General features: G+C 35.2%; 4 protein-coding genes across 11 annotated transcripts in view; 1 reads left to right on the forward strand and 3 right to left on the reverse strand.

Annotated features, from left to right (window-relative positions):
• The window catches only part of LOC103568830 (hybrid signal transduction histidine kinase I), a 49,101-nt gene extending 45,118 nt beyond the window's left edge, over positions 1-3,983 (reverse strand). The window contains exon 1 of the mRNA XM_053741933.1: positions 3,897-3,983. The gene's annotated coding sequence lies outside the window, so the exon portion shown is untranslated. The remainder of the gene's footprint in view (positions 1-3,896) is intronic.
• Positions 3,984-5,570: 1,587 nt separating this feature from the next.
• Positions 5,571-8,738, forward strand: LOC103568840 (reticulon-4-interacting protein 1 homolog, mitochondrial). 2 transcript variants are annotated; one of them, XM_008545847.2, is made up of 8 exons: positions 5,571-5,889; positions 5,979-6,138; positions 6,223-6,463; positions 6,536-6,681; positions 7,268-7,417; positions 7,493-7,776; positions 7,861-8,046; positions 8,117-8,738. In XM_008545847.2, exons 2-8 carry the CDS (start codon positions 6,091-6,093, stop codon positions 8,496-8,498), a joined length of 1,437 nt encoding a protein of 478 aa, XP_008544069.1. In that variant the 5' UTR covers positions 5,571-5,889; positions 5,979-6,090; the 3' UTR covers positions 8,499-8,738. The 2 variants fall into 2 exon arrangements, with proteins under 2 accessions (XP_008544069.1, XP_008544061.1); XM_008545839.2 differs by having other exon boundaries at positions 5,572-5,889; positions 7,487-7,776.
• LOC103568854 (flap endonuclease 1) lies at positions 8,736-10,347 on the reverse strand. The gene is made up of 4 exons (XM_008545859.2): positions 10,130-10,347; positions 9,667-10,046; positions 8,988-9,593; positions 8,736-8,924 (listed from the first exon to the last, which is right to left on the reverse strand). The coding sequence occupies exons 1-4, from the start codon at positions 10,209-10,211 to the stop codon at positions 8,850-8,852; spliced, it is 1,143 nt and encodes a 380-aa protein (XP_008544081.1). The 5' UTR covers positions 10,212-10,347; the 3' UTR covers positions 8,736-8,849.
• Positions 10,348-13,085: 2,738 nt separating this feature from the next.
• LOC103568811 (NGFI-A-binding protein homolog) lies at positions 13,086-24,805 on the reverse strand. 7 transcript variants are annotated; one of them, XM_053737349.1, is made up of 11 exons: positions 24,177-24,805; positions 17,197-17,298; positions 16,988-17,125; positions 16,607-16,920; positions 16,313-16,525; positions 15,982-16,232; positions 15,813-15,909; positions 14,752-14,819; positions 14,530-14,635; positions 14,398-14,454; positions 13,086-13,690 (listed from the first exon to the last, which is right to left on the reverse strand). In XM_053737349.1, the coding sequence occupies exons 1-11, from the start codon at positions 24,463-24,465 to the stop codon at positions 13,580-13,582; spliced, it is 1,746 nt and encodes a 581-aa protein (XP_053593324.1). In that variant the 5' UTR covers positions 24,466-24,805; the 3' UTR covers positions 13,086-13,579. The 7 variants fall into 7 exon arrangements, with proteins under 7 accessions (XP_053593324.1, XP_053593320.1, XP_053593329.1 ...); XM_053737345.1 differs by having other exon boundaries at positions 15,982-16,235; XM_053737354.1 differs by having other exon boundaries at positions 13,609-13,690; positions 14,530-14,630; positions 14,752-14,835; positions 15,982-16,235.
• Between the last annotated feature and the right edge of the window lie 248 nt (positions 24,806-25,053).

Here is a 25,053-nt window from a genome sequence, read left to right on the forward strand (position 1 = left end):
TCACCAGCATGGGGAGGAGGAAGAAGAAGAAGAAGAAGATGAAGAAGTAGAGGAGAAGGGAGAAGCAGTTGACTTATAGACTACTCAGGGGTAGGATTTGTCGTTATAGGTGACGCGAACGACGTGCAAGTAACTCTCTTCGCCTCGTTATAAAACGGTAATTGGGTTGCTGCAGGTATAGCGCTAAGTTTATATAAAGTTCATTGGCCGCGACAGAGGAAACTCTCTGATGTGCTGGTGCTGGTACTGGTGATGGTGTTTTGGTAGACTTCTGTTTTTGCTGGTGCTGTTACTGCTGATACACGCGAATAGAATTGCCAGAAATCTATTTCTGGGTCTTTTAATACGTGCTTTGATCAGCGGATCGATAAATATTGTCCAAGTAGTCTGGATACTTGGATATATATATATGTATATATGTGATATATATGTATGTATGTTTATGTGTGTTGTAAAAATATGTTAATGTCCGGGCATTTAAAAATATAATAACAACAACTCGTCAGCGACGAAAACCAGTGGAGTGTATCGAAGGGGAGTTTATAGGATGCAGACGGATACGAAAGATATAAAAATAAAAAGTAATAAAAAGAATAAGGTACAATGGTAAAAGTGGAAGTAGTATAGTCTGATGAAACATTTAATGTGGCACAACTCCCGCTGGTCTTACGCTAGATTTCATTTCCAACGTGTCCCAGCGGTCCAACATACACCACAGTGGCTCGAGTTTAGATGAGAACACGAGGCTATATAAGTCCGGTTGCCGGAAACTACCCCATCCAGTTGGAGAGATGCTGCGGTCCAGCTTGTAGAATCAGCAGCACCAACAGAGCAGTGGCTCAACCAACGGAATCTCGATCTCGAGGGTTGTATTTTAGCTCCTGGGGTCACCAACGTACTCTGTCGACCGTTATCTCCTTCCGCATTTCATACTCACGACTATTATTATTATCATTCGATAATTTCTCTCGGTCAATAAAATGAATGGTGAAAATAAAAATAAACATGGGCTCAGGAGGCGGGAAAATAAATAATGGGGTTTCATAATGTGCTGATGAAGACATTTGGGAAGCTATTAGCGAGCTCGAGTACTGCCGAAAATTCTTTTGGCCCGAGCGAGAGACCAGAATCAATTAATGCCCTAAAACGCTGGCACCCGGGCGGGTAATTGCCGCGGGAATGCGTTTATCGGGGCATAAAGTGCGGAAAAGGGGGAAGCTGTTGGCTAGAGGGTATGTGTATGGCGAAAGAGTGAGTGCTCGGCGGTAGGTTCAAGAGAGCGAGGATAGAGGGTCAAACGAAGAACACAAGCGCTCTCGGGCTCTCTTCTCTGTATGCTACGGCTACTCTCTGCCTCCGTGCTGCGAGTACTCCGCACAGCCATATCCCGTAGTATGTAGAAAGGAAAAAAAATCGATACAATCTACCATCTGCTAATAATAGAGGCTTAGCCCGGATCTATTCATCCGCGATGCTTCCACTGCTACCAGTCGCTGCGTGTTTGCGCTATACTCTCGTCTGTGTTCAAGATGTGATATACATATATACATTGCCTCTATGCAGACGAGTAACTTGCACTGAATACCAGTCAACACCCTCAACAATACCTAACTACCCTACCTACCTACCCACCTAAAGCCACCTATAGCGAGCTCTCTAGATACCTCGTAGCAAGCCACTGCAACTCACATCATACAAAGAATACCTGATAGAACAAAAGTGGATTAAAAAAAAAGGTGGGGGTGGAAGTAGGGGTGAGAGTAAAAAAAATTCTTCTGGGTGTATTTAAAATTTAGTGCATGCATCGTCCGCGGTGTGTAGTTTTGTTGGTGGTTTTGGTTTTATTTGGCATGCATCAATAAAAGAAAATAGTGAACAAAAATTGAGAAGCACCAGAAGTCATTTTGTACGTGAAAAATATATTTAAAAAGGCGGATTAACGAAATTCGATACGTGCGGTAAAGGGAAAGGCGAGTCGACAGAAGTTGTAGGTATAGTTATAATACGAAGCAGTGTATGCTGGGTGTACTGAGGATCGGTGGAGTGTGGAAACCAGCAGAAACGGAAGGGAAAAAAATAGCGAGAGCACGGAGCGCTCACGAATACTTAACGAGTATGGGGTAGAGAAGATGCGAGAGCAGAGAGCGTTGCACGTGAGATAGAAACACAATATGCTGGGGAGAAAAGATGAGATCGAGTGAAAGAGTGAGTGAAAGAGTGAGATAGGACGTGCAAGTAAAACGTACTGTGCGATGAACGAATGAACGAACGAACGAACGAACGGAAGGCCTTCGACGAAGCGCAAATTAATTCAACGCACAACTCTCTTTCTCTCTCGCCCCTCGTTCTGGGAGGGGCTCACCAGGCCTCCGGAGGAGCACGGTCGAGGGTTATAAAACGCCGAAGCACGAAGAAAAAAAATATATATGAGCAAAAAACAGCAAAGAAGAGAGTCAGAGAGAGAGAAAGAGAGTTATGAAACGTGAGGACACGGGCTCACGTCGTCTAGTCGGTGAGAGTGCTGTAGAAAAGCGAGGAAGCGTGAGGGAAAGATAACGCCTCCACACGAGAGATATCGATGTCATAAATTACTTCCAATTTTCACTTGATTTATTATCAGATCGCCCTTATTACTATTCAATTCCATTAATTTATTCATTTGATTTTATTCACCCGCTCCTGCGTGTCATTCATTCGCCATACGCTGTGCCAATAGTTGTACTAACAATAATAACAACTATTATTATTATACTCATTATAATAGAGCAATGTTCTATACAATTATTGGGCGTTAAATTGAACTGCGGTCATGCGGTGATCGAAAGTATGAGTGGACTACTTGAGAGACGGTTTCGAACTGCAACTCCGTTTATAGACACGTGCTGAAGCTGACGACTTGTCATTGACGTTCGAACTTGTGTTGTCATTGACGCAACCGCGTCCCATTCCCTCATCATCGTCTTCATCATCAGTCCCCTCTTTGACAGCCGACTGCCGGTCTACATACATAATACATCTAGATCTACAGACTCAATCTTGCTCATCATCCCCCTCTTATGTAGGTCTTATTTTTTTGGGCTTGGCTTATTCTCTTTTATTTTTAATCCCTCTCCATCTCCATCTCCATCTCCATCTCCATCTCCCCTTCTGTCCCTGTCTCTCCACTCTGATCTGCAACGAAAGACTCAAGAGTTCGCGCAAGAGCTAAGAGCCAAGTCCTGGCGCTCGTTTGTTCTCAGTATCTCTTCACTCTGTCCCCGTCAACTTTTTTCCTCGCGCCCTCTCATCCACGCACTTTCCTTTTACTCACGTACCACTCCAAAGAGCGTTTCTGTCGTCAGCCCAGTACATACTGAGCTCGGCTGTTATACACGGGACTAGTCACCGAGGGTGATATTCACTACCTTTTCCTCTTCTTCTTCTTCTTCTTCCTCTTCCTATTCCTTTTTCTCTTTTCCCTCTCTGTCTCCATCTTCGTCTCTTACCCTGACGACGAGTAGTATAGAGAACAGTACTGCTCGGCCACCCTCTTCCTTAACAAGCAACAAGGGTGGAGAATTAATGAGAGAGGGCGCTCGGGCAGACACTTGTGGCTACCGCCCAACCCCAGTCACCCAAGTCTACTTCCCCTTTCTGCTTCAATCCCCAGCGAAATACATCCCTTCAACACTTATGCTTTCTCTCTCTCTATATACATATATACATATATATTATACGTACACGCTTGGGTAACGTGCAATCCACTGATTACTCGGATACCACGACATGTTTGTCTCGATAACGGATGAACGAACTGTGCGACTCGCCGATTCGTAACGAGTTACCGACGACAAATTCCACGAATTTTTTATCACTAAAAAATTTTTTTATTATTAAAATGACGTTGGATTACTCACCATCATGGAGATACAATTTTTTTTCTCATAATCCAGTGCTTTGCTTCTGCCACGTGAATTCGCTGACGAAATATTTCGAACATAATGGATAAAAAATAAACAATGCACAAAAAAATCCATAGCTCCAGATAACCGCCATTGCGAAAAATTTCAAGTTCTGAAAAATATATATTTGTTATTTATAAAAAATCAATAACTACTTCTTTACAACTATTATTATTATTATTTTTTTTTTATAGTAAACTCAAAAAAAAATCACTTTGGCTTCAATTAAAAGGTTCTGGTCAAGCTCTAAATTTTTCCGCCCACAAATTAATCTTTTTTTTTATCAATTTCTCTTTTTCCAAACTACACGGAGGCATTAAGAATGTATTTTTCAAATGTTGGCTAGGACATTTCGAGATGTTTTAACATTTGTATGTTCACAGAGGGATTTTTACTATGGCGACGTAGGAATATCCTATATGAATGTAGAAAAAAATACCAATTTTTTTTCTCCGTGAAGGAGACATCATAATAAACGAAAAACGTTTATATTAAGTGAAGTTATCCTCAACAGAAAAAAAGTTACGGGTCAGTTTCGATCAAAACACAGACAGAGGCATCCTCATTCATCTTCATTTATCCTCATATGGACCATAAGTCAAAAATAAAATTTTTTTCTGGACTTTTTGAGATTTTTCCTACTAGAAGACACCATAATAAAAAAAAAACGTTCATGTTATGTGAATTATCTCCAACAGAAAAAAAGTTACAGGCCACTTTTAATGAAAATACGTAGAGTGTCATCTGCCCGACGCCGATTACAAAGAAAATAAAATTCTTTATAGAGTTTCTTAGTTTTTTTCTTCTAGAGAGCTTCAAAATGAACAAAAAACGTCAATATTATGAGAAGTTACCCTCAACAGAAAAAAAGTTACGGTCCACTTTCCGAAATTATTCATGAACTGGCATCTTCCCTGATCCTCTCTCGTCCTTTGCGCCATCACAACTTGAATGTACAATTTTTCTCAGGACTTTTTTGGGCTTTTCCTATTAGAGGACACCATAACAAACAAAAAACGTTAGTATTATGAGGAATTATCTCCAACAGAGAAAAAGTTACGAGCCATTTCCAATGAAAACACAGACAGTCATTCTCCCTCATCAAACTTTAAAGAAAATTTTTTCTCAAGATCTTTTAAATTTTTTTCTACTATTGAAAGAATCAAAAGTTAGAATTTTTCCATATTCGCGCGTATTTTTATATTCAAAATAATTTCCTAACCTCACTAAATAATTAAATGTGAATTATAAATATTAATTAACGATCAATACTTACAAATAAAATCCAAACAAAACAATCACTCGCAACAATCGACCAGGATTTAAAATGACTGTCACGCATGCGCACCATGAGTCTGAATGTAGCTGACAATTGTCAACTTAAAAATTTTTGAAATGAGTAAATTAGACCAGCTCCGCGCTTTTTTTAAATATTGGAATTCCCTGACAACTTAATCCCCAATAAAATAATAAACACAAATTAATAATAATTAACAGAAATATCACCAATGAAAAATATACAACATATAAAATGATTGACTAAAACAACTCGCGGTGCTGCCCTCTATAAAACAACCAAACAAACATCAACTCCTACCACCAGTGTTTGAATATCAACTGCCGATTAAAAATCAGTCACCAGGAGTTGCATCATCTAGGAACAAATGTTTACCCCACTGTCAGTCTCACAGCCCAGTAATTAAATTTTCTGCATAAACTACCGCCGAATTTCGCAACCACGTGACTTTATCTCCTAACAATAAGAAACTTACGTCACAAGTAAAACTAAACAAGTTTCCCATTGGAGATGATGGAGACGAAAGAATAACCTGCAAGAGTTACACTTGGACCAGGTATCCAACAATAACACCATCACAAAAGTTGTCAAGGCTGCGAAAATAATAAAAACTATCTCGAGTACCTTCAAAGTGCAGACCATGTTACCCAGGTATCTAAAGCTGAATCATAAAATAAATCATGTATATTTCTAACTCATGTGTTAATAAGTTATTTATAAACATTGTGCCGTTTTTCCAGATCAACATCTGCACAGACTAGTTTACTTCCCTCAAAAGTGCACCTCGGACAGCGATAATGTCCGAATAGTTTTATTTAAATCCATCTTTTTTTATCCACCACACGATCGAACATGGACGAAATTTTGTTTCGACTCTCCAGCAACCTCGAGGCCCTCCAGGTAATTTCGTAAATAAACTTCTGCTCACTAAATAAATAAATAAATTATTTATTTATTTATCTATTCTGATGATTTATTTTTAAGATCGAAACAGCTTCGATAGCACAACATGCCTATCAGCTGTTGCTGTCCTGGTTAACCGAGTGCCAACGAATGTTGCAAAGTATTTCCAACGACCACTACAGCCAGCACGTAAAGGATCTGGGCTCATTTATGGCATCTTGGTACCAAAAAGCCCACAATAATATCCACTTTGGTTACTATCATGCGCGGATTAATTTCCGCGATTTTTATAAACATTTAGGAAGTTTACATTCTGGCGAAGGTAATACATATTTATGTCGTCATAAATTCGGACGTTTTGGGATATACTAATCAACTTTATTATTATTTTTAGTCTCGAAGAGAGATGTAGCTTTTTGTACAATAGGACTGGCAATGGGTATTTTTATCGGCTATAACGTCGGGCTAAACTGGAAACAAAATGTCAAACGTATTCATTATATGAAAGCGATAATATGCCATCACTATATGGGGATAGAGGTATATGATAACTAATAACTAATTGTTAATTTAAACCCTAGTAGAATTTTTTACGCAAGTCTTTCGTAAATCTGTAGCTTCAGTCTTCAGCAAATTCAAAATTTTTTGTAAGATACTTTGAGTAAATCGGCTCAAGTCAAGATACTTTCTGAAGATCTATTAGCTCAGACTTGCTCAAGATACCTGGACATGACCACTCTTAGAACTTGGAGTAATTCGGAGAAAAAGAAATCCGATATCTTAAGCAACTCTGACCTAACATTGATGTGTAGATGATATATTAGTCAAGAATTGCTGCAGACTTTCTACAGATTTCCGTATGTCTAAGAAAAATTTAAAGCAAGACTTCATGAAATCTATGATCAGTACTCTCTTAAAATGAATCAGTGAAATTTTTTTCAAATCAATGAATATTCTCTGCGAATTAGTCATTTTAAGAAAGTATTCTTACAAAATCCATTTTCTTCAAGTCTTGTTTAAATCTATCGTAAGAAACTTGCTGACGGACATTCGTCAAGTAACTTGCTTAAGACAATGCTACTGTGATATAATTTTGATGGCCATTAAAATAAATAATTGATATTAGGGAGTATCGTTAATTGATGACGCAGAAGTACCCTCGCTTCAACGATCAAACGAACTGTTAATTCAAGTAAAAGCGGCCTCAGTAAATGTCGTTGACGCTAAAATATGCTCAGGATATTCAAAAGCCTACCGTAGAATACTAAACTCTGGGGTAAGTGCCCAACAATTACGGATAGAATGACATTAATAATTAAAATTCTAGTCTATAATTTGAATTTAGCAACAGAAAGAGCTGCCGGTAATACTGGGACGAGACTGCGCGGGAATAGTTGTCGAAATTGGACAAAGTGTCGTCGGTTTTGACGTGGGCGACGAGGTATTTTTGGCGATTCCCTCGTGGGCGCCCGGCACCATGGCTGAGTATCTTGTGGTGACTGAGAATCAAGTAGCCAAGAAGCCTAAACTGATAACTTTCGAAGCTTCCGCTTGCTTACCTTACAGCGGGTGCATCGCTTGGGATGCTCTGGTCAATGAGTCTGCTATTGAAGAGGGAAATGCTAAAGACAAACGGTTACTTTAATACTTTTTTAAAAATAAAGTATCCTGTCAATACTTTGGTCACTTTCATTATTAATAATTAAATTTAAATTACAGAATATTAATTTACGGAGGGACAACGCCCGTAGGATGCATTTTAATTCAATTGATTAAATTATGGGGCGGACATGTAACAGTTATTTGCAAATTAGAGTCGGCAAAAGTTATAAAAGCACTTGGTGCTGATGATATCATCCCACTAAATAACTGTGATATTTATAAAGAACTAGAACTTCATGAAAAGTATGAATGTTATCATAATTATCATAAATTCCAATGAATAATTGATAATTAATAAGACATTTTTTTGCAGATATCAGGCAATATTTTGTACCGAAGATCGTCCAGTAGAGTACCGGCTTCTAAAAAAATACCTGACGCCCCACGGATCGTTCGTGTCCACAGTCCCGGAGTATTTGGCCTCTGACTCATTCGGGTTCGTATCAGGAAGCCTGTTCGCGGGATGCGTGAGGATTAAATTATTAGTACAATACATGTTTGGACGCAGCATAAATCAGTGGAACGAGGGCGGCAAAATAAAGTCAAGTTATCTCGAAATCTTGCGGGAGCTCGTGGACGCGGATCAGTTGCAGAGCGTCGTGGGCGCTGCCTTCAGGCCTAATCATATCGAGCAGGCGTTGCAACATGTGATGGATCCAGATGCCATCGGTAGTACCATTATCAAGTTTAGATGACTGTCAAGTCCCGTTGATACTATTATTATAATTATTATTATATATTTATTATTGTAAAATTAATTATCAAGCGGATCATGTTTGTACTGATCATTCAACTCAATCCATATGTACAGTCGTCCACATTTAATTGAGTCGCGATTGGTTTTGCTCGCGATTATTCTAAGGGATGTTGTTACTGCGTCTATTGTAAATTTTGAAAATTTATTTTACGGAATAAATCCATCATGATTATTATTATTTATTTATTTTATTTAAATAATTAATTTAAATTTGAAAAAACAAAAAGTCATAATGAATAATTCGGTACAAAAAATTAAATAAGGAATGCGATTGGACTTTTTAAAATAATTATTTAGGTTTACCGCGGAATTTACTGCCTCCAGCACCTCTACCTCTTTTTGCTGGACCCTTTTTCTCTTCCGCCTAAAAAAATTAATCAATTGACTGTTAATTGAACGAATTATTTAAATAATAATAATCAATTACCTTGCGCTTAGAAGGAGTCGTGCTGGGAATTATTGTGAAGAAGGAGTCCAGTCGTCCCTGAGTGGACGCTCCTTTGGCTTTCATGAGTTTCTTGCATCCATTCCTGATTCTGTCTTCAGCAAACTGCTTGTCTCCGCACATAAACTTAACAAGACCTTCTACGTCAGGTTCGCTCCACTTGAAATCAAGATCCTCGGCCTTGGTAATTTCCGGATTTAAAAATAATTCTCTCGCTTCCTTGTAGTTCCAGTTTTCAGGTACTGGATACTTTTTGGTATCAATGTTTTCAAGTATTTTTTCTAACGAACGATGGGTTTTTATCAGCTCGACTGCTCTTTTAGGACCAATACCTTTTATGCTTCCTGTGTAGTCACATCCCAGCATGATACATAAGTCAGTGAACTCTTCTTTGTTCAACTCCATATCCGCGAGGACTCTGTCGAGGTGAATTTCCTGAACAGGCATTTTCCTGGCTTCAGAGAAAGTCAACCGACGTAACAAAATGTTGCTACCAAATGTCAGAGCATCCATATCTTCAGTTGCTGTTGCGTATACTTTGCCCGACTTTACTAACTCGGCACACTGGGCTTCAGCTTCACATGGAGCCTGAATAATAAAAGACATCAATGAATAATCACTAGACTAATTTATTACCAAATAAATAAACTAAAATACTTGCAGTGACATGGGGGATTCCCATCAAAGTCAGAAGCTGCTTGGCTTCCTCAGCATGGGCTGTGGTAACTTTGACCAGCCGCCTGTTGAATCTATCGATATCTTCAACATTACCAGCTTCCTCAGCAGCTTCAAGAGCTTTCTGAGCTTCCTCCCGTTTCTCCGCACGCTTAACAAGTTCTCCACCTTTCAAATTAGGCGGCTTACCATCGAAAACATACAGGGGCTTTACTCCATTGTCAACGAGCCTGATGGTTCTGTAGAACATTCCCATCAAGTGACTGGTAGTCTCCCCATCAGCTGATGTCAACTGCGCTCCTTCACTTCTCACTGCTATCAGGAACTGGTACAGACACATGGATGCATCTATAGCTACCTTGCGACCTATAATTCAATTTTTTTAAATTAAATTCATCAGAAATTTTTAATTTTCAATGACAAGCGGCTAGATGTGGGGGTTAACTTACCGAAATAATTTTTTAATTCGTTTTCTTTTATCGCACTAGGCGCGATATCAGCGATTACTTTTGATAAGCCTAAAATACCCATGGTGTTAATTTATTAAACAAATTTACTTACTTACTTATGTATTTATTGGGTATGAAAAAAATTTAATAAACTGAGTGTTTGATGATTCAAATTTTAGGTTAAATTGAACAGCGCGCAGTTGCGGTTGCTGCGAATATTTTTTCCCGCCATTTAAATAGAAAAAGTGGCTTTTGGGAGCTGACCAATCGTCACGCAGTCTGGTGATGAGAAATAAAACTGATGATAGCTTACTGAAGCATCACTTTACATTAGCACTAGCACTGAACATTTATCACTTAAGACACCACAGACACTTTGCACAATTAATATTTTACGAACACTCCACAATTTAGAGCTAGAGCATTTCCGAATGCACCTAGACTACTAAAAATTATATTGGAAATTTTTTTTTATATTAATGATTCTCATTACTTGCTCGGTAAATTTAAATATTGGAGAATAAATTATTAAAAATTGGAAAAAAATTATAAATCGTACGTCAAAATAAAGAAGCGGAAGAATATCATAGAAAAATATATAAAATAATAATAAAAAAAAACACTTGAGTGTTTGAACAAACCTTGGCGGGGAAATAATACGCAGAAAGGTGTCCTAATACACTTGGAGATTTGAATTAAATTGCTCCAAGTGTATTGCAGCTAAAAAACGTCACTTAACTGCTATTTCCCTACCAGACGATGCCAGATGATTTTGCTCAGGAACTTGGAAGTTGTCAGCATCAGCATCAACCATCAGGAACACTTCACACTAGCACTGGACACTTCATACTTAACGACACCACAGACACTTTGCACAATTTACATTTTAGAAACACTGCACAATTTATTTAAACAATAACTATGAGCAATTAATTTTATGAATAATTACACGACATAACTGCAACACTGCGTTTTAATTCAAATGTAAAGAACGATCTGGACTACTGCTGCCATTTTGATGATACTGACTGCCGCTATAGAACCGTCAGTTGACATAAAGCAATCGACTTTGCGATTCATCAACCGCCCCCACTCTAGCAAAAATTTGAACGCCGAATGCAGTGACGCGGCACTGAATTTCATTTATTCAATAACTCACACTCACGAACACACAACTAAATATTTTAAAATATTCCTCATTACAGAAATAATAATTTAAAAGTAATATTAGATTTATAATAAAGTGACACGATAGTTAAATGAATTATTTTAACGAGTTTAAATGAGAACGACGCCGAAACGCTTGATTCAGCGGGAGACTAGTCCCAAATACTTGGAAAGAAGCTCAAGGCGCACGCGCAAGCGAATTTTATCAGTACTGCGCAGGTCGTTTCCAACTGACGCCACAACTACGCAACTGTTTTGTATCTAACTTCATTTTGCCGCCGTCTCAGTAATTCGAACTCTTTGTAGCTCGTGAATAAATAATTAAAATTTACGGTTCTTTCGTTTACATAAATTATAACTCGTGTCTTTAAATACTCTTTACCATCCATAGGTCATTTAGTGATAATAATTTAATCGGGACTCGAGACTTAAATAGTAAAAAAAATAACTTAAATACTTGGCTGCATCTTTTCCATTGTTCGGCTATCGGTGGTCGTTGTCGTTCGTTACATGAATTTACAATCAGTGTAAGTGACTTTTATCAATTATTATTTATAAAAAAATGTGTTCAAAAGTTATCAGTGATCATTAGTGTATAATTTTCAATTTTTTTTATCAAGCGATTAGTGCAAAAATAATTTTTTTTTTTTCACATTTTTCTATGCCGCCATCTTGAAAAAATTTATTCAAATTATTTTTTAAATCATGGATGCATTCGGAAATGCTTGAGCTCTAGCTCTAGCCAAGCGTGGCCATATAGTGAGAGTTAGAGCTAGAGCATTTTCAAATGCACTTTAATTAATATAATTATCGACACAAATAATTTTTAAGAAAATAATTAAATTTCAATTTTGAAATATCGGGTCAAGTTGTCGCTACTACGCGTCGCTGTAGTCGACGTTCAAACTTTTGCTAGAGTGGGGGCGGTTGATGAATCGCAAAATCGATTGCTTTATATCAACTGACGGTTCTATAGCGGCAGTCAGTATCATCAAAATGGCAGCAGTAGTCCAGATCGTTCTTTACATTTGAATTAAAACGCAGTATTGCAGTTATGTCGAGTAATTATTCATAAAATTAATTGCTCATAGTTATTGTTTAAATAAATTGTGCAGTGTTTCTAAAATGTAAATTGTGCAAAGTGTCTGTGGTGTCGTTAAGTATGAAGTGTCCAGTGCTAGTGTGAAGTGTTGCTGATGGTTGATGCTGATGCTGACAACTTCCAAGTTCCTGATCCAAATCATCTGGCATCGTCTGGTAGGGAAATAGCAGTTAAGTGACGTTTTTTAGCTGCAATACACTTGGAGCAATTTAATTCAAATCTCCAAGTGTATTAGGACACCCTTCTGCATATTATTTCCCCGCCAAGGTTTGTTCAAACACTCAAGTGTTTTTTTTATTATTATTTTATATATTTTTCTATGATATTCTTCCGCTATTTTATTTTGACGTACGATTTCGAATTTTTTTCCAGTTTTTAATAATTTATTCCTCAAATATTTCAATTTGCCACGCAAGTGATAACAATAATTGATCAAAATTAAAAATTTCGAGTATATTTTGTAGTCTGTTAGCTCTGGCTCTAGCCAAGTGTTGCCATATAGCGAGAATTAGAACTAGAGCATTTCCGAATGCACTTTTACATAACTTATACTAAAATAGGAAACTAAATCATTTTTATGATAAATTACTTTTATCTCTTAAAGGATCAAAGGAATTTTTATCTGAAATATAAAAACAGTAAAATTAGACAGAAATAAAAATTTTATTAATGACGAAAAATGGCGAAATAATTTTTAAGGCATAATAAATTATTTGGAAGACATTTCTTCAGTAATAAACAAAAAAACAATAATAATTTTTTAATAGCGACACAATGATTGAACAAAAACAATTTTTTTCAGTATATTTACATATTGCTTGGCCCTACATTGTCAATTTTTATTTTAAACTCAACACAATAGTTACTCATTTCACTACAGTCAATTTTTTTTTCTTTTCCTCAATTAAGTGACAAATTTACACCAACTCGGAGAGTTGATGGTTCAGGACAAAGTACTCGATAATTGCCACAACCATGGCAATCATTATGGTGAATGCGCACAAGGCGACCACCCACAACCACCACATCTTATTAATTAAATTTTCTTTAACAATAATTAACTAGGGTTACTTTAGCTTGAAAAAAAAAATTTTTTTTAATTTTGATTGTTTTATAGCTAGAATAGAGAAAAATAATTTTAAATGATAGAGAATCCTTGGAGTATTTTATAAATTCTAGTATCACAATATTGACTTCTCGTCTTCGGGTTCTTTTTTTATTGTTGGATGATTGCACTCCATTAATGCTGGATTTGCAACAGCAATAATATTGTCTCCTCGCGAAGCAATTACCTAAAAAAAAAAAAAAAAAATCATTAATTTTCTTACACGAAAAAAATAAACAGGCACTGCAACAGGACGAAATCCTGTGGTAAGCCGCAGGATACAATTCTATGAAACAGGACTTTTTCTGCGAAGCAACAGGATAAAAGTTGTTTGTTTCTTATAGTGATAAAGAAATTTTTTTTTCAAAATTTGAATTTTTTATAATCCTGAAGTTAACAGTCAATCACTAATTTTCTTATTTTTTTTTTTTAACAAATCAATCACAAAAATAAAAAAAAAAATAAAAATATGCACTTGTAGAAAATTTAAAGAACTATAAGTGCAATTTTTTAAAATATTCATTTTTTTTATAATTTATCATTTGGAAAATAATTTAAAAATTGTTAGACGTGAGCTAACTTCAGTATCATGAATTTGTTTTCTAAACTAAATTTTTTTTTTCCGAATTTTGAAACCTTATTATACTGAAAGGAATTGTTTCTTATCCTGTTGATTCCACGGGACTGTGTTCTGTTGCCGCGCCTAGTTTTTTTTCTATGCAACAAACAGAAATTTATTTTCAAAGCTCATTAGCTAGCTCATCAAATATCAATAATATATTTAACGTAAAAAATTCAGCATGACGTCAGCGATATTATCTAAAAATTTTTAAACGTTTCTATTTATAGAAATAAAAATCCGATAACTTTATTATAAAATAAAAAATTACTCACTTTTAAATTAAAATCACTTTCCTTATCAGTATTGTCGGTTTCCAATTCATTAATATCCTAAATAAAAATCAAGTAAAATATATATATTTTTTCTAAAGTTAATAATTTTAAAGTAAAATAATAAAAACTTACGTGTAAAGATTCATCATTAGAAAAGGAAAACTGGCTGTCAGTGTCGCTGACTTCTTCGATATTCGTAATAAACCCACCGTTGTTACTCTTCTTCCTCCAAACTGGACTGAAACATACTTATCGTTTTAAGTTCATATATTACAATCACCACAAATACCCATACCAATAAATTTACCAACACCAACACTAACGATATTTGAAGAAAAAAAAATAAATAGTCACCTTGATGAGACATGTCTCCTTAACGTATTGTTGATATCCGACCCGGTACAGCGTAAATCCAACTCGGCCTGGAACAGCGGACTGCTACAGACAGTACAAAGAAAACCCGGTAATCCATCCAACAAGCAGACGTATTTAACGTTAAGCCAAAACGTAAATAAATATTTCAAATGCTTCGTACAACTACAGAGTGCCCACAAATAAATTATTTTTAAATTCCCTGATATTTCCCGGTTTCCAGTAAAGTTTATTAATAATTAAATTTGATGGTTAAATCATAATTTAAAATTTTTAACCAGCTGTAACTCGAAGAAAAATGGCCGTACAACAAAAACAAAAAAGACAAATTGTAGCTTAAAGTGTCTAGTTCTAATCTGGTCTTGATTTTTTTTGCACATTCTGGAGTAATTAAAATTAAATTAATCATCTTATGGAAAAAAATTTATTGAAGCCTAGACCGTTTTTAAGACGAGCGAATTTTGAAAATTTTGTTTCGATGGTTTTCTTAGGATTACTCTAGGACTGCGCATAATAAAAAAATTTAAAGACCAGATCAGAAAACTAGACACTTGAAGCTACAATTTGTCTTCTTTATTTTTTTGTCGATTTTTAAATTTTTGTCGCAATTAAATTTCCGGATACTTTTAAAAATTATCTGAAATTTTCATTATATTTCCCGGTTGTATAAAATTACCTTCTAATTCCCCATTTGTGGCCACTCTGAATAATTTATTTATTTATTCTCGAAACTCGAAATATTTAAAAAAAAAAAAAAAATCCCATGCAACCCATGCATGTTTAAGTAAATCACCAAACATTCATGCACACGCGAAATTATATTGCTATACTTGACCTTTTTTTCGTAAATTAAATTAGCGTGTGCGTTAGTAGCTCTACATGTGTTATGCAATTAATTATTATCGTAAATAATTAACGCGTGATATTAATTAATTGTCAATCAATTGTTAGTCCATGCTATCCATTGACATGTAAATGCTTCTTTTAAATATTTTAATTTGTTTTTTTTTTTTTTTTTATTTCTGTGGACGTTGCGTGCTAACCTGGGACGTGTCCTCACCCTCAGCATCTGCGTCAAGATGCTGTCGTTTACTTTTGTCAGTCTCTTCGTCACCATTTTCCCCGCGTCTTGTCATTAAACTACAACATAATTTATCATTAATAAAAAAATTTTAATTTACTTTTAAAAAATAACAGACTAAAGTAAATTACAATTGACTTTTAGAGTAATGATAACCGGAGTCGCGTACGACGCGTCTAGCTAGTGGAAATAATTCGTCACGTCTCGTCAACAGAGCTGGAACAAACCGACAAATTTGTGCAGCAGCTTCATTAACAGATACCTCGTGTAGCGTCAAAGGTTTTTCAGGTTTTCTTTTGCAATCAAATCTCCCATAAATAGCCGCGTATTTTCTTATTTCGTCCATCCTCCTGGGATCGTTGTCCGGCATCGCCATAACTATCTGCTTAAATAAATAAACCAACGAAAAAATTATAAATAAAATTTAACAAAAACAATTAAAATAAAATAATAATTTACTACCTCGAGATTTTTACAAATTTTTTTCTTAACATTATGGGGCTTAGGGTCTAGCGGTCGTAGATTACACGCAAGTCTTTCAGCTGCGTCAGCAAGACGTTGCACCTGCGACGGCAATAATGTCGGTGTAACTTGGGTAGGACTTGGTGGTGCACCACCGCCACCACTTGGACTCGGTGTCGTACCACTTCCGCATGATGATTCGCATGTTCCGACCTTCATAAATAAATACATAAATAAATTAATTAATTAATTAATTGTTGGCTAATTAGTTGGCAAGTAAAAAAGATGACTTACTTGAAGGACACCAGGACTGTGAGATCCGGTGTAAGCAAGTGGTGTATTAGGACTCGGACTGTGTCGAAAAGTTGATGCGGCAGGTGCAATGACAGTCGTTACCGGCGTAACAGGACTGACACTTCTACAAGGCAACGGTGTAAGAGGCACGTGGGTTGTTGATGAAAAGGGTGTTGTCGGGCTTGTTTGTGCAAGCGGAAATATTGAGGAATTTGTTTGATGGGTTCGTGGGCTCGCGGCTGCTATTGGTACGCTAGTAGAACTACTTTTAGCTGCCGCGGTGTTTGACGGTACTACTGGAGTTTGAAATAATGCTGAAATAATTCATTAATTGCTTAATTTAATACTCTGCAATTATTATTTCAAATAATTAACACTTACAAGGATTAGTTATCCATTCTTGCAATGCTTTTTGCAGTCTTCTGACATGCAGAGGCTTACTTGCCATGCCGACTAACGCCATTATTTCTAAAAATTCTTCTTCGCCGGCATCACAGAGCTGCTGCACATCATCCCCACCTGTTGATCATTGAGTAAATGAAATTGTGATGAGTAGGAATTATTAAGTAATTTATGGTGATGATAATTACCCATTTCTAAAAGCGTATCATAATATCCTAAAAGAGAAGCACGTTGCATAACACGATAAAGTTGGAGCTCGGCTTCATTTTGTGGGACAGATGTCTGGACGACTAAAAATAAATCAACAACTAATTAAATTAATTGGAATTAATTAAAAATAAAAATATATAAACTAATTGTTGACATTGACGAGAAGAGATTTATACAAGTATCCTTTCTCCCGTTGATTTATATTACTTTTTACAAAATTCTCATATTAGTAGACCGTGGGTTTTATATATATATATATATATATGAAGGTGGACAATGACATGTAGAGAAGAGGCCGAAGGAGGCAAGAGAATAAGTAAAAAAGAAAGCTGAAGAAGTTAAGTCGGCATCGGTTAGATTAGAAACGCGGGAGTGCATCAGCATCAGTAGCCTCAGTATCAGCAGTAGAAGCAGCGCGTCGTCGTTCGCATCATCGTCAGATGGAAAAAGTTCTTTGGCGAAACCAGGGTGTCCGACTAGTTTCTTGCAAATTTCGAGGAACTAAAAGAAAAAGCTTGGCCTCCTCGGTCCAGTCGGTCTTGCTCTTTGGTTCTTGTTCCTCATCTCCTCATCTTCTCTTATCCTTTCTTATTCTTAGTCTTGGTCCCTTCTTAGCTCTTTACTCTTGTTCTTTATGCTTACGTTGGTCTCCCGCGTGCACACACGTACCGCGTATAAATTAATACCGGCACACGGTCGATCTTTGCGCTCGTAGTGGTGCCCTACACTAAAGAAAGATGATGAAGAGGAGGTGGATGAGGTAGATGAGGAGACTCGAAAAAAACTCGCCGACGGTCTTATTACGGCTCGCCCGGTCTCACGCTTGTATACGTCTCTCTTTTTATTTATTCCTTCGCTAAATAATAATCTATATACTTTATTTACTGAGGCCCCGATCGACGCGAGGGTTGATCCTATGAATTTTCATCTCAACATCTCCATATTTTTTTTTTTTCTTTTTTTTTTTTATCTTTTCACTTTAATTAGTCTTAAATACTCAACTGACATAAATTACCGTCAATATTTATCAGATAAATTCGTTAATTAATCACCATTAGACTTGATTTAATATATTTAAAATAATTGAATAAATTATAAATTAATATTGTATATATTTATGTATACTACACATTATACAAGAAGAATTTGCAAAAGAATTTAATGTATGCCTTTGTAAATGTTGACGAACGTTCCCATCATCCCATCAGTGCTGGAGAGAGTCTCTCCCCAACGCGTCCTCTTTGTATAAATAATACTTTTTTTTTTTCTTCGTTTTTTTATCGGCTTATTATTTTTATTTTTAAAAATTCATTTCTTGTTCTTGTTCTGTTTAATTCCCGCTTAGATTTGCCATGCGTACCTGGCCAAGCGTCCATAGTTATAATTTACATAACGACTTTTTTGGCGCGATCTGTGCTTTTTATGATGACGAACGTGATGCGAAGCGCCTCTCACATCGACACATACATATATAAATATATATATTTATTTATATATGTGTTGTAAGATGACGATGATGCGCGTTTATAGTTCTTTAGTTTAAAACTCAGGCATGCAACAAACTCAACACATAAAAGACACTAAAGACAGAAAAGACATTCAAAGACATCCGCGGAGGGCACGCGGTATGGAAAGGGGAGATATAAAGAAATGAACCCCCGAGAAAACCAGATCGTCTTGAAGAATCTGGCTTTAAAGTTAAGTAAAAATACAAATATATCTCATCAACAATTTTAGTAAAAGAAATTCAATACATTTTACATTCTATACAATTTTTATTAGAGCTGACATTGACTCGGGATAAAAGTCCAACAAAATTATACATAGAAATTTAATATCGTTTTTTAAAATTATCGTGTTATTATTTTTTTATAAACCTGAGAGCGGCAAAAAATTTTTTTAAATCCATTGTTATTATTATATTGAGCTATAATAGTAAACTAATTAGGTTCTAATTGAATAATTGTCTAATTTATATGATAAAAAAATTAGTGTAATGAAAAAATTAAGGGAAGAACAAAACGTCTGATGAAAAGAATATTAACGCGTATCCGTGATTCATTAGCAATTTCCGGCGGGAAAGGTTTTATAATAATATTTTTTTTATATTTAGTTTTTAAAATGGTGAAGAAAAATTATGGAAGGAGTGGCTGGACTCGGGGAGAGAGAGATTAGGTCCTTTTGTCCGATACTTGACGGATAGAATTTAAAATAAAAAGGAAAAAAGTTATAAATACAATAAAAAAATTTAAAAAAAAAAAGGAAAAGGACAGAAAAGTATGAGTGGTTGTAGACACAAAAACGGGTCTAGTTTCTTCTTATATTAGAAGAGAAGAGAAGAGAAGAGAAGAGAAGAGAAGAGAAGAGAAGAGTAGAGTAGAGCGGGCAGGAGTTCGCGCGGCGGTTAGTATTTCGCTTTTTGCGGCTATTGTAATCAAGGAAGGGTTAGCTGAGTTTTTTCAGCCGGGTGCCTCGCCCGCCCGGACACAAAACACCGGGCAGATGGACTCACTCCGCGGCTACTACTCCCCCCGAGCCCAACATATACATGCTCTATGCTCCTCTTCTGTGCCACGTACATTAACTTGTACACACGCGAAACCCACCCCGGTATGCCTACCGGACTAGACGCTTTTTGCCCTCCTTTGCCTACTATGCTCGATTAAACAAAATGACAATCCAAAAGATACCTCCGAGTTTATAAACTAAAAGACTTTGATGTAATAATTATTATTATTCTCATAATCTACCCCTTTGCGCGCTAAAATTTAAAATGACGGTTTGAAAATCGTTAGTGGGGTTGCATTTGTGGGTATGTCTTATTTTTTAGGGCACACCCAAGTTCGTACCCTCAAAATGTTACCCTGAACTTTTTTTTTTTTTAAATCTAGGGTGAATTTTTTAACGCACGCCTAGCGAAAAAATGGCGTGGATTTTTTTTTTAAATTTTACCGGCTAGTAATTTTACAGAAATAGATAAAAATTATTATTTATTATTATTATTTTTTTTTTTTTTATTGTAAAGAAGAGATGAGGTTTTTATTTTACGATCGATGTAATTAATTTAATAAAATAAAAATATTGGGAATAAGATAAAAGATTGACAATTGACATAAAGACAAATCAATCTTTCAGGATACTCTGGATAATGTGGTGACAGGATATGTTGCTGATTTGCTGTCGATTTAAGTAGTATAAAAATAAATAAAACAACACAGGATAAAATAAAATAAAATAAAATAAAATAAAACAATTCAACATGAGTAGGCTTTAGTGTATGGATGTATTTCTACAGAGAGTGAATAAGAGGTAGAGAAGTCAGTCAATGCCAAATACAAATGATAAATATAGTGAAGGATGCTGTGATGCTTCGGCAGTTTGTTAAAAGAACGAGTGTATAGTAGTAGAGAAAGAACCCGTCGAAAACTGGTACAACCAGTATATTATTCGATACACGTATCAATTCGAGAGATCTTATCCTAAACGATTGTATCGTCAATTTCATGTTACAATCACTTATATTTTTATTGCTTATCAATTTATCATTTACCAATCACCCCGCGCTACTTATATAATAACTTATTTCTCAATATATACATTTTTTTTTTTTACATCATTATATCATCCGTGCACTGTTCCCACAATGTGCAGGATAATTAATAAAAAAAATCTATATCATTTGCATAGATCACGCACAAAAAGGGGAATAAATGCTTTTTTTATTACACCACTTTTTTTACTATGTACTTTTTTTGGTCTAATTTTTTTGAAACGACATAATCCAGGAGAGTGATGCGTCAAGGCTCAAGGTATATATATAATGTATATAAGAAGTCTACCTGTCCCCACATGATGAGAGTGTAAACCCTCGCGTGGACGGTGTCGACCCGAGTTTCCTTCTCTCACTCTCACTTTCCGGCACCCCATTCTAACCCTTTCGCACGTCTAACACATATATTTACATATATATACATATATATAAGTTTATGTGGATGTAGATGTGTCTTGTCTTGTATACTCACGGCATAGAAAAGAGAATTGATAAAAAAAAATATAAAAAAAGGATTTTAAAAAAATTGAGAGTGAACTGAGGAAAAAAAATTAAACAAAAGGATTGTCGGAAAGACGACCCACCTCTCTCTTTTCTCAGGCTTTTTTTTTTAAACTTTTTTTATGGATGCTTGTTATTACGTAGTTTTTATTACAGCGTAATTATTTTTACTTGAGCTTTGACTTGGGATAAAAATATAAACTTTTTATTTTTTAATCTATTTATTTATTTATTTATTTATTTTTTTTTTTTTATTTGTAATGAAGGGAATTTTCGGTGGATTCGGCGCGAAAAAAATATTTAAAAGTTCGAAAAAAAAATATTAACATTCGAAAGTAAGAAAAAATTAATTTATGCGCTTAAGAGACTGTGGGAAATTCGTTGAGTTCTCAGATCGATTTTATGCTTCATTATAATTGTATTATCTCTTTTTATATTCAGCTTTAATTGTTTATTTATATAAAAAAAAAATCCCGTGACATTTAATAAGTTTTCGAAAAATTTATAAAGACAAATTAATTTTTTTTTTTTTTTAAATTTATTTCACTTTTGGGATTTAAAAAATAACTGTGGTAAAGATAAATTACTCTTATGAATAAAATATTAATTTTTTAAATCTCATACTTTTTACAATTTAATTGAATTTATAATTTATTAAATATCCTTAATTAATTATATCATTCTTTTAAATTTTAAATTATTCGTAATTTTAATTTCAAATAACAATTAAAAGTATCACCATAAATTTATTTAAATTTTTTAAATCCTCGTTTAAAATTTTTCAGAATTAATCTTTAAATTTATAAATTTCCCGCTCAGATTTTTAAAAACATTTAAGTAGCAAAAAGGAGTTTATTTTAACGAAAGACTGAATAATAACAGCGATAATAAAGTTTAAGTATATTTAAAAAGTACAAACTTAAAGTGTACATTAAAATTAAACTCAACATCTCCTTGCTCTGCAACGAGCAGTGATTCCAAGCAAAAATATTAACGACCGGATAAAATCATTATTATTTTCACTAAACCGTGACCGAAATTTTTTCATTCATTTCAACATATAATTATTCATAAAAAAAAAAAAAAAAACAAACCCAACAAAAACCAATAGCGTAAGCAAATATTTAAAATCCAAAAAAACCCTCGCGTACTGTACCCACATTTTAATTTCATTGCGCAGGTTTAAAATTATTTGATCGGCTGATTACATTCATGATAATCAACGCACATCTTTATTGTATATAATAGTTGGTGTACATACCAAAATAAATATATAGAGACTAGAGACTGGAGACTAAAGACGAGATGAGAAAAAATTATAAAAGAATAGACAAGATAAAGCGCAGCTGCGTGGGCATTCAAATAAAATGAATTATTAAATATTTTAACGACATTTTAATATTTTTATTTTTATTATTAATGATAATAATAACAATAATGGGTAAATTTGAGCGGCATAATTTTTTTTTTTTGGAGTAACCGAAAAAAAAATGTCTGGAATTTTTTAAGAAATAACATTTTTTTGTGAATATAAATATTTTTTTTTTTTGTATACCCTGGCACAAAACGTCGCCAGAACTCAGCTATGTCATACAAGTAATGTAGCAAAAAAGTAAACTCGCAATAGCCGAGAGCTGGGTAATGCTTACGAAAAAGTGAGCAATTTTTTTGCCAAGTCGTTATAGTTTTTTGTGGATGGTCTAGAAAAGAGTAACCAGAAATAAGTATAAAAAGAGAATGGAGTAAAAAATAACGATAAGAAAAAGTATAAAAGATGATGAAGAGTTTAAGGAGAAGTTGAAGGAGAATAATAACAAAAAAAAAATAAGAACAAGAAGGAGAAGGTGAATGATGCCGAGATAAAAAACCTTTTCGAGTTATTTTATATTAAAGTTTATTTAAAAAATTTATAGAAACATTTTTTGCATTTTGTTTGATAGCACAAAGACGATTAACTCTCCGAAATAACTGATATATATATATATATGTGGTTTTATGATCTTGACCAGAGAAGTTTCTTACTTGCATCGCATCGGGCTCCGTTTAATTCTCCTTCGTCTTCTTTTCCCGAAAAATTTATGGAGCCAGTTTTTCTTGCTCCGTACGGACTCTGTTATTTTTCAATATACACTCACTAGTGTACAGTAGTGAGAGCTCGATCATGTAGAATTTAGTATACAACGAGTATATAAGAGACGACGGAAGATATAAAGACAGTGGAGGAGCTGGTGAGAGTTTCGTGGACAAGAAATCCATTTTAAACGGTCAATGTGAATGTTGTTTGGTGGCTTACTGAATTCTCTCTTGTCTAAGACAAGGATAAATAAGTTTAAGAACAGTAGGAAGAGCAGGAACTGAAGAGGATGGATAAAAAATTTAATAAAATAATAAAACCAAGAATAATATGTTGAGAGAAAGAGGTACGATAAGTCCAAGATATACAGTCTCGGTTTAAGTTCACGTTCACGTTCGAGTTCTCGTTCTCGTTCTCGGGCTGTAAGCCTGGCTAGTTAAGTCTCAGTGACAAGTAAATTACTCTGAGTAAATCAGCAACAAATAGCCGTACCATTAAAGACACGCTTTTGTGTGTCTGACCAAAAGACTACTCGATAAATTTATCTTTCATCTCGACACTAATATACCGTCTTTAAAATACCATCATCAATATACTTGTATTATTATTATTATTATTATTATTATTATTAGTTTTTTTTTTTTTTTTAACTAATCTCTAAGCAAGGAGACATAACAGTAAATCATAATAAATCATAACAAGTTTTTAAAAAAAATAATTTATAGATTTTATGTAAAAGAAAATTGAAGTAAAAGACGGAGGCAGCGAATGGTGATAGAGGAAATGAGTTATATATTTATTGTATTATTTTAAAAATGAATGAAAATACTCACGTGTTCCATTGACGTTTCTGCTGAGTATTTTCGGAAGGCTGGCGTGAGAAGAAACAATCGGTGGACTTGGTAATACCACTGGACTGGAGGAGCTTTGCATAGAAGCTGCGGAAGTCAAAACCGCGGAAGCCGCGATACCCACGCTCGCGGAGGACGTGGTCGCGGTGATCCCGGTGGAAGCCGGCAAGGAGGGTAGTGAGGGCACAGGTGAGGGCGTCGCGACGCCTCTCGACGGCGTTTCGGTACCACCGGACACCGTGCTACCGGTAGCGCACACTCGCGTCTCCATTTATCATTCACACACGCTCTGGCAACACACCCCCGAGCTAAATTCACATTCACACAACAAACTTTATTTATTTATTTATTTATATCCTCACGCGTGCAACACACAAAATTCCCATCCACCCGGCAATTCGGCAAACTGCATTCGTTATTTGTAACAACCCACTGACAAACACTAATTTAAATAAATAAACAAATAAATTAACAAAATATCAAATTCGTGCAAAAATTCAAACAAAATGCGCACAAAAATAAATTTGAAAAATTATAATTAAATATATATATTAATTATTATAATTAATAATTAATAATTAAGTACGAAAGATCTGAGTAAGCGAAGCAATCCGTACGATAGCGTGCTACACATTGTTTGTCGAGCAAAGCAAAGACCGCGAGAGCCCACCGGCACTCGGACTACTCACTCGCCGGTTCTCTTTTTATTTTATTTAATATTTATCTCTTTCTCATTCTCCTTCTCTCTGTCCTTCCTCTTCTCCTAGCAGAGCCACGCTGCCTTTTTACTTCCCCACTCACACACAAGTAGGGGGTTCTCCTGACCCCTCGGCTCGCTCACCGACACGAGCGTACCAGC

This window comes from Microplitis demolitor, chromosome 1, assembly GCF_026212275.2.
Source record: "Microplitis demolitor isolate Queensland-Clemson2020A chromosome 1, iyMicDemo2.1a, whole genome shotgun sequence".
In the NCBI taxonomy this organism is placed as follows: domain Eukaryota; kingdom Metazoa; phylum Arthropoda; class Insecta; order Hymenoptera; family Braconidae; genus Microplitis; species Microplitis demolitor.

Bases quoted from the DNA above. Each gene is read 5' to 3' on its own strand.
- LOC103568840 (XM_008545839.2), top strand. From the start codon at position 6,091: ATGGACGAAATTTTGTTTCGACTCTCCAGCAACCTCGAGGCCCTCCAG. The intron at 7,418-7,486 runs GTAAGTGCCCAA...ATTTGAATTTAG, and splicing joins GTAGAATACTAAACTCTGGG to CAACAGAAAGAGCTGCCGGT. The intron at 8,047-8,116 runs GTATGAATGTTA...ATTTTTTTGCAG, and splicing joins GAACTAGAACTTCATGAAAA to ATATCAGGCAATATTTTGTA.
- LOC103568854 (XM_008545859.2), bottom strand. From the start codon at position 10,211: ATGGGTATTTTAGGCTTATCAAAAGTAATCGCTGATATCGCGCCTAGT. The intron at 9,594-9,666 runs GCAAGTATTTTA...TTTATTATTCAG, and splicing joins TGGGAATCCCCCATGTCACT to GCTCCATGTGAAGCTGAAGC. The intron at 8,925-8,987 runs GTAATTGATTAT...TAATTTTTTTAG, and splicing joins CGACTCCTTCTAAGCGCAAG to GCGGAAGAGAAAAAGGGTCC.
- LOC103568811 (XM_053737345.1), bottom strand. From the start codon at position 24,465: ATGGAGACGCGAGTGTGCGCTACCGGTAGCACGGTGTCCGGTGGTACC. The intron at 15,910-15,981 runs GTAATTTACTTT...ATTATGTTGTAG, and splicing joins CATTACTCTAAAAGTCAATT to TTTAATGACAAGACGCGGGG. The intron at 14,636-14,751 runs GTGACTATTTAT...AGTATGTTTCAG, and splicing joins AGGAGACATGTCTCATCAAG to TCCAGTTTGGAGGAAGAAGA.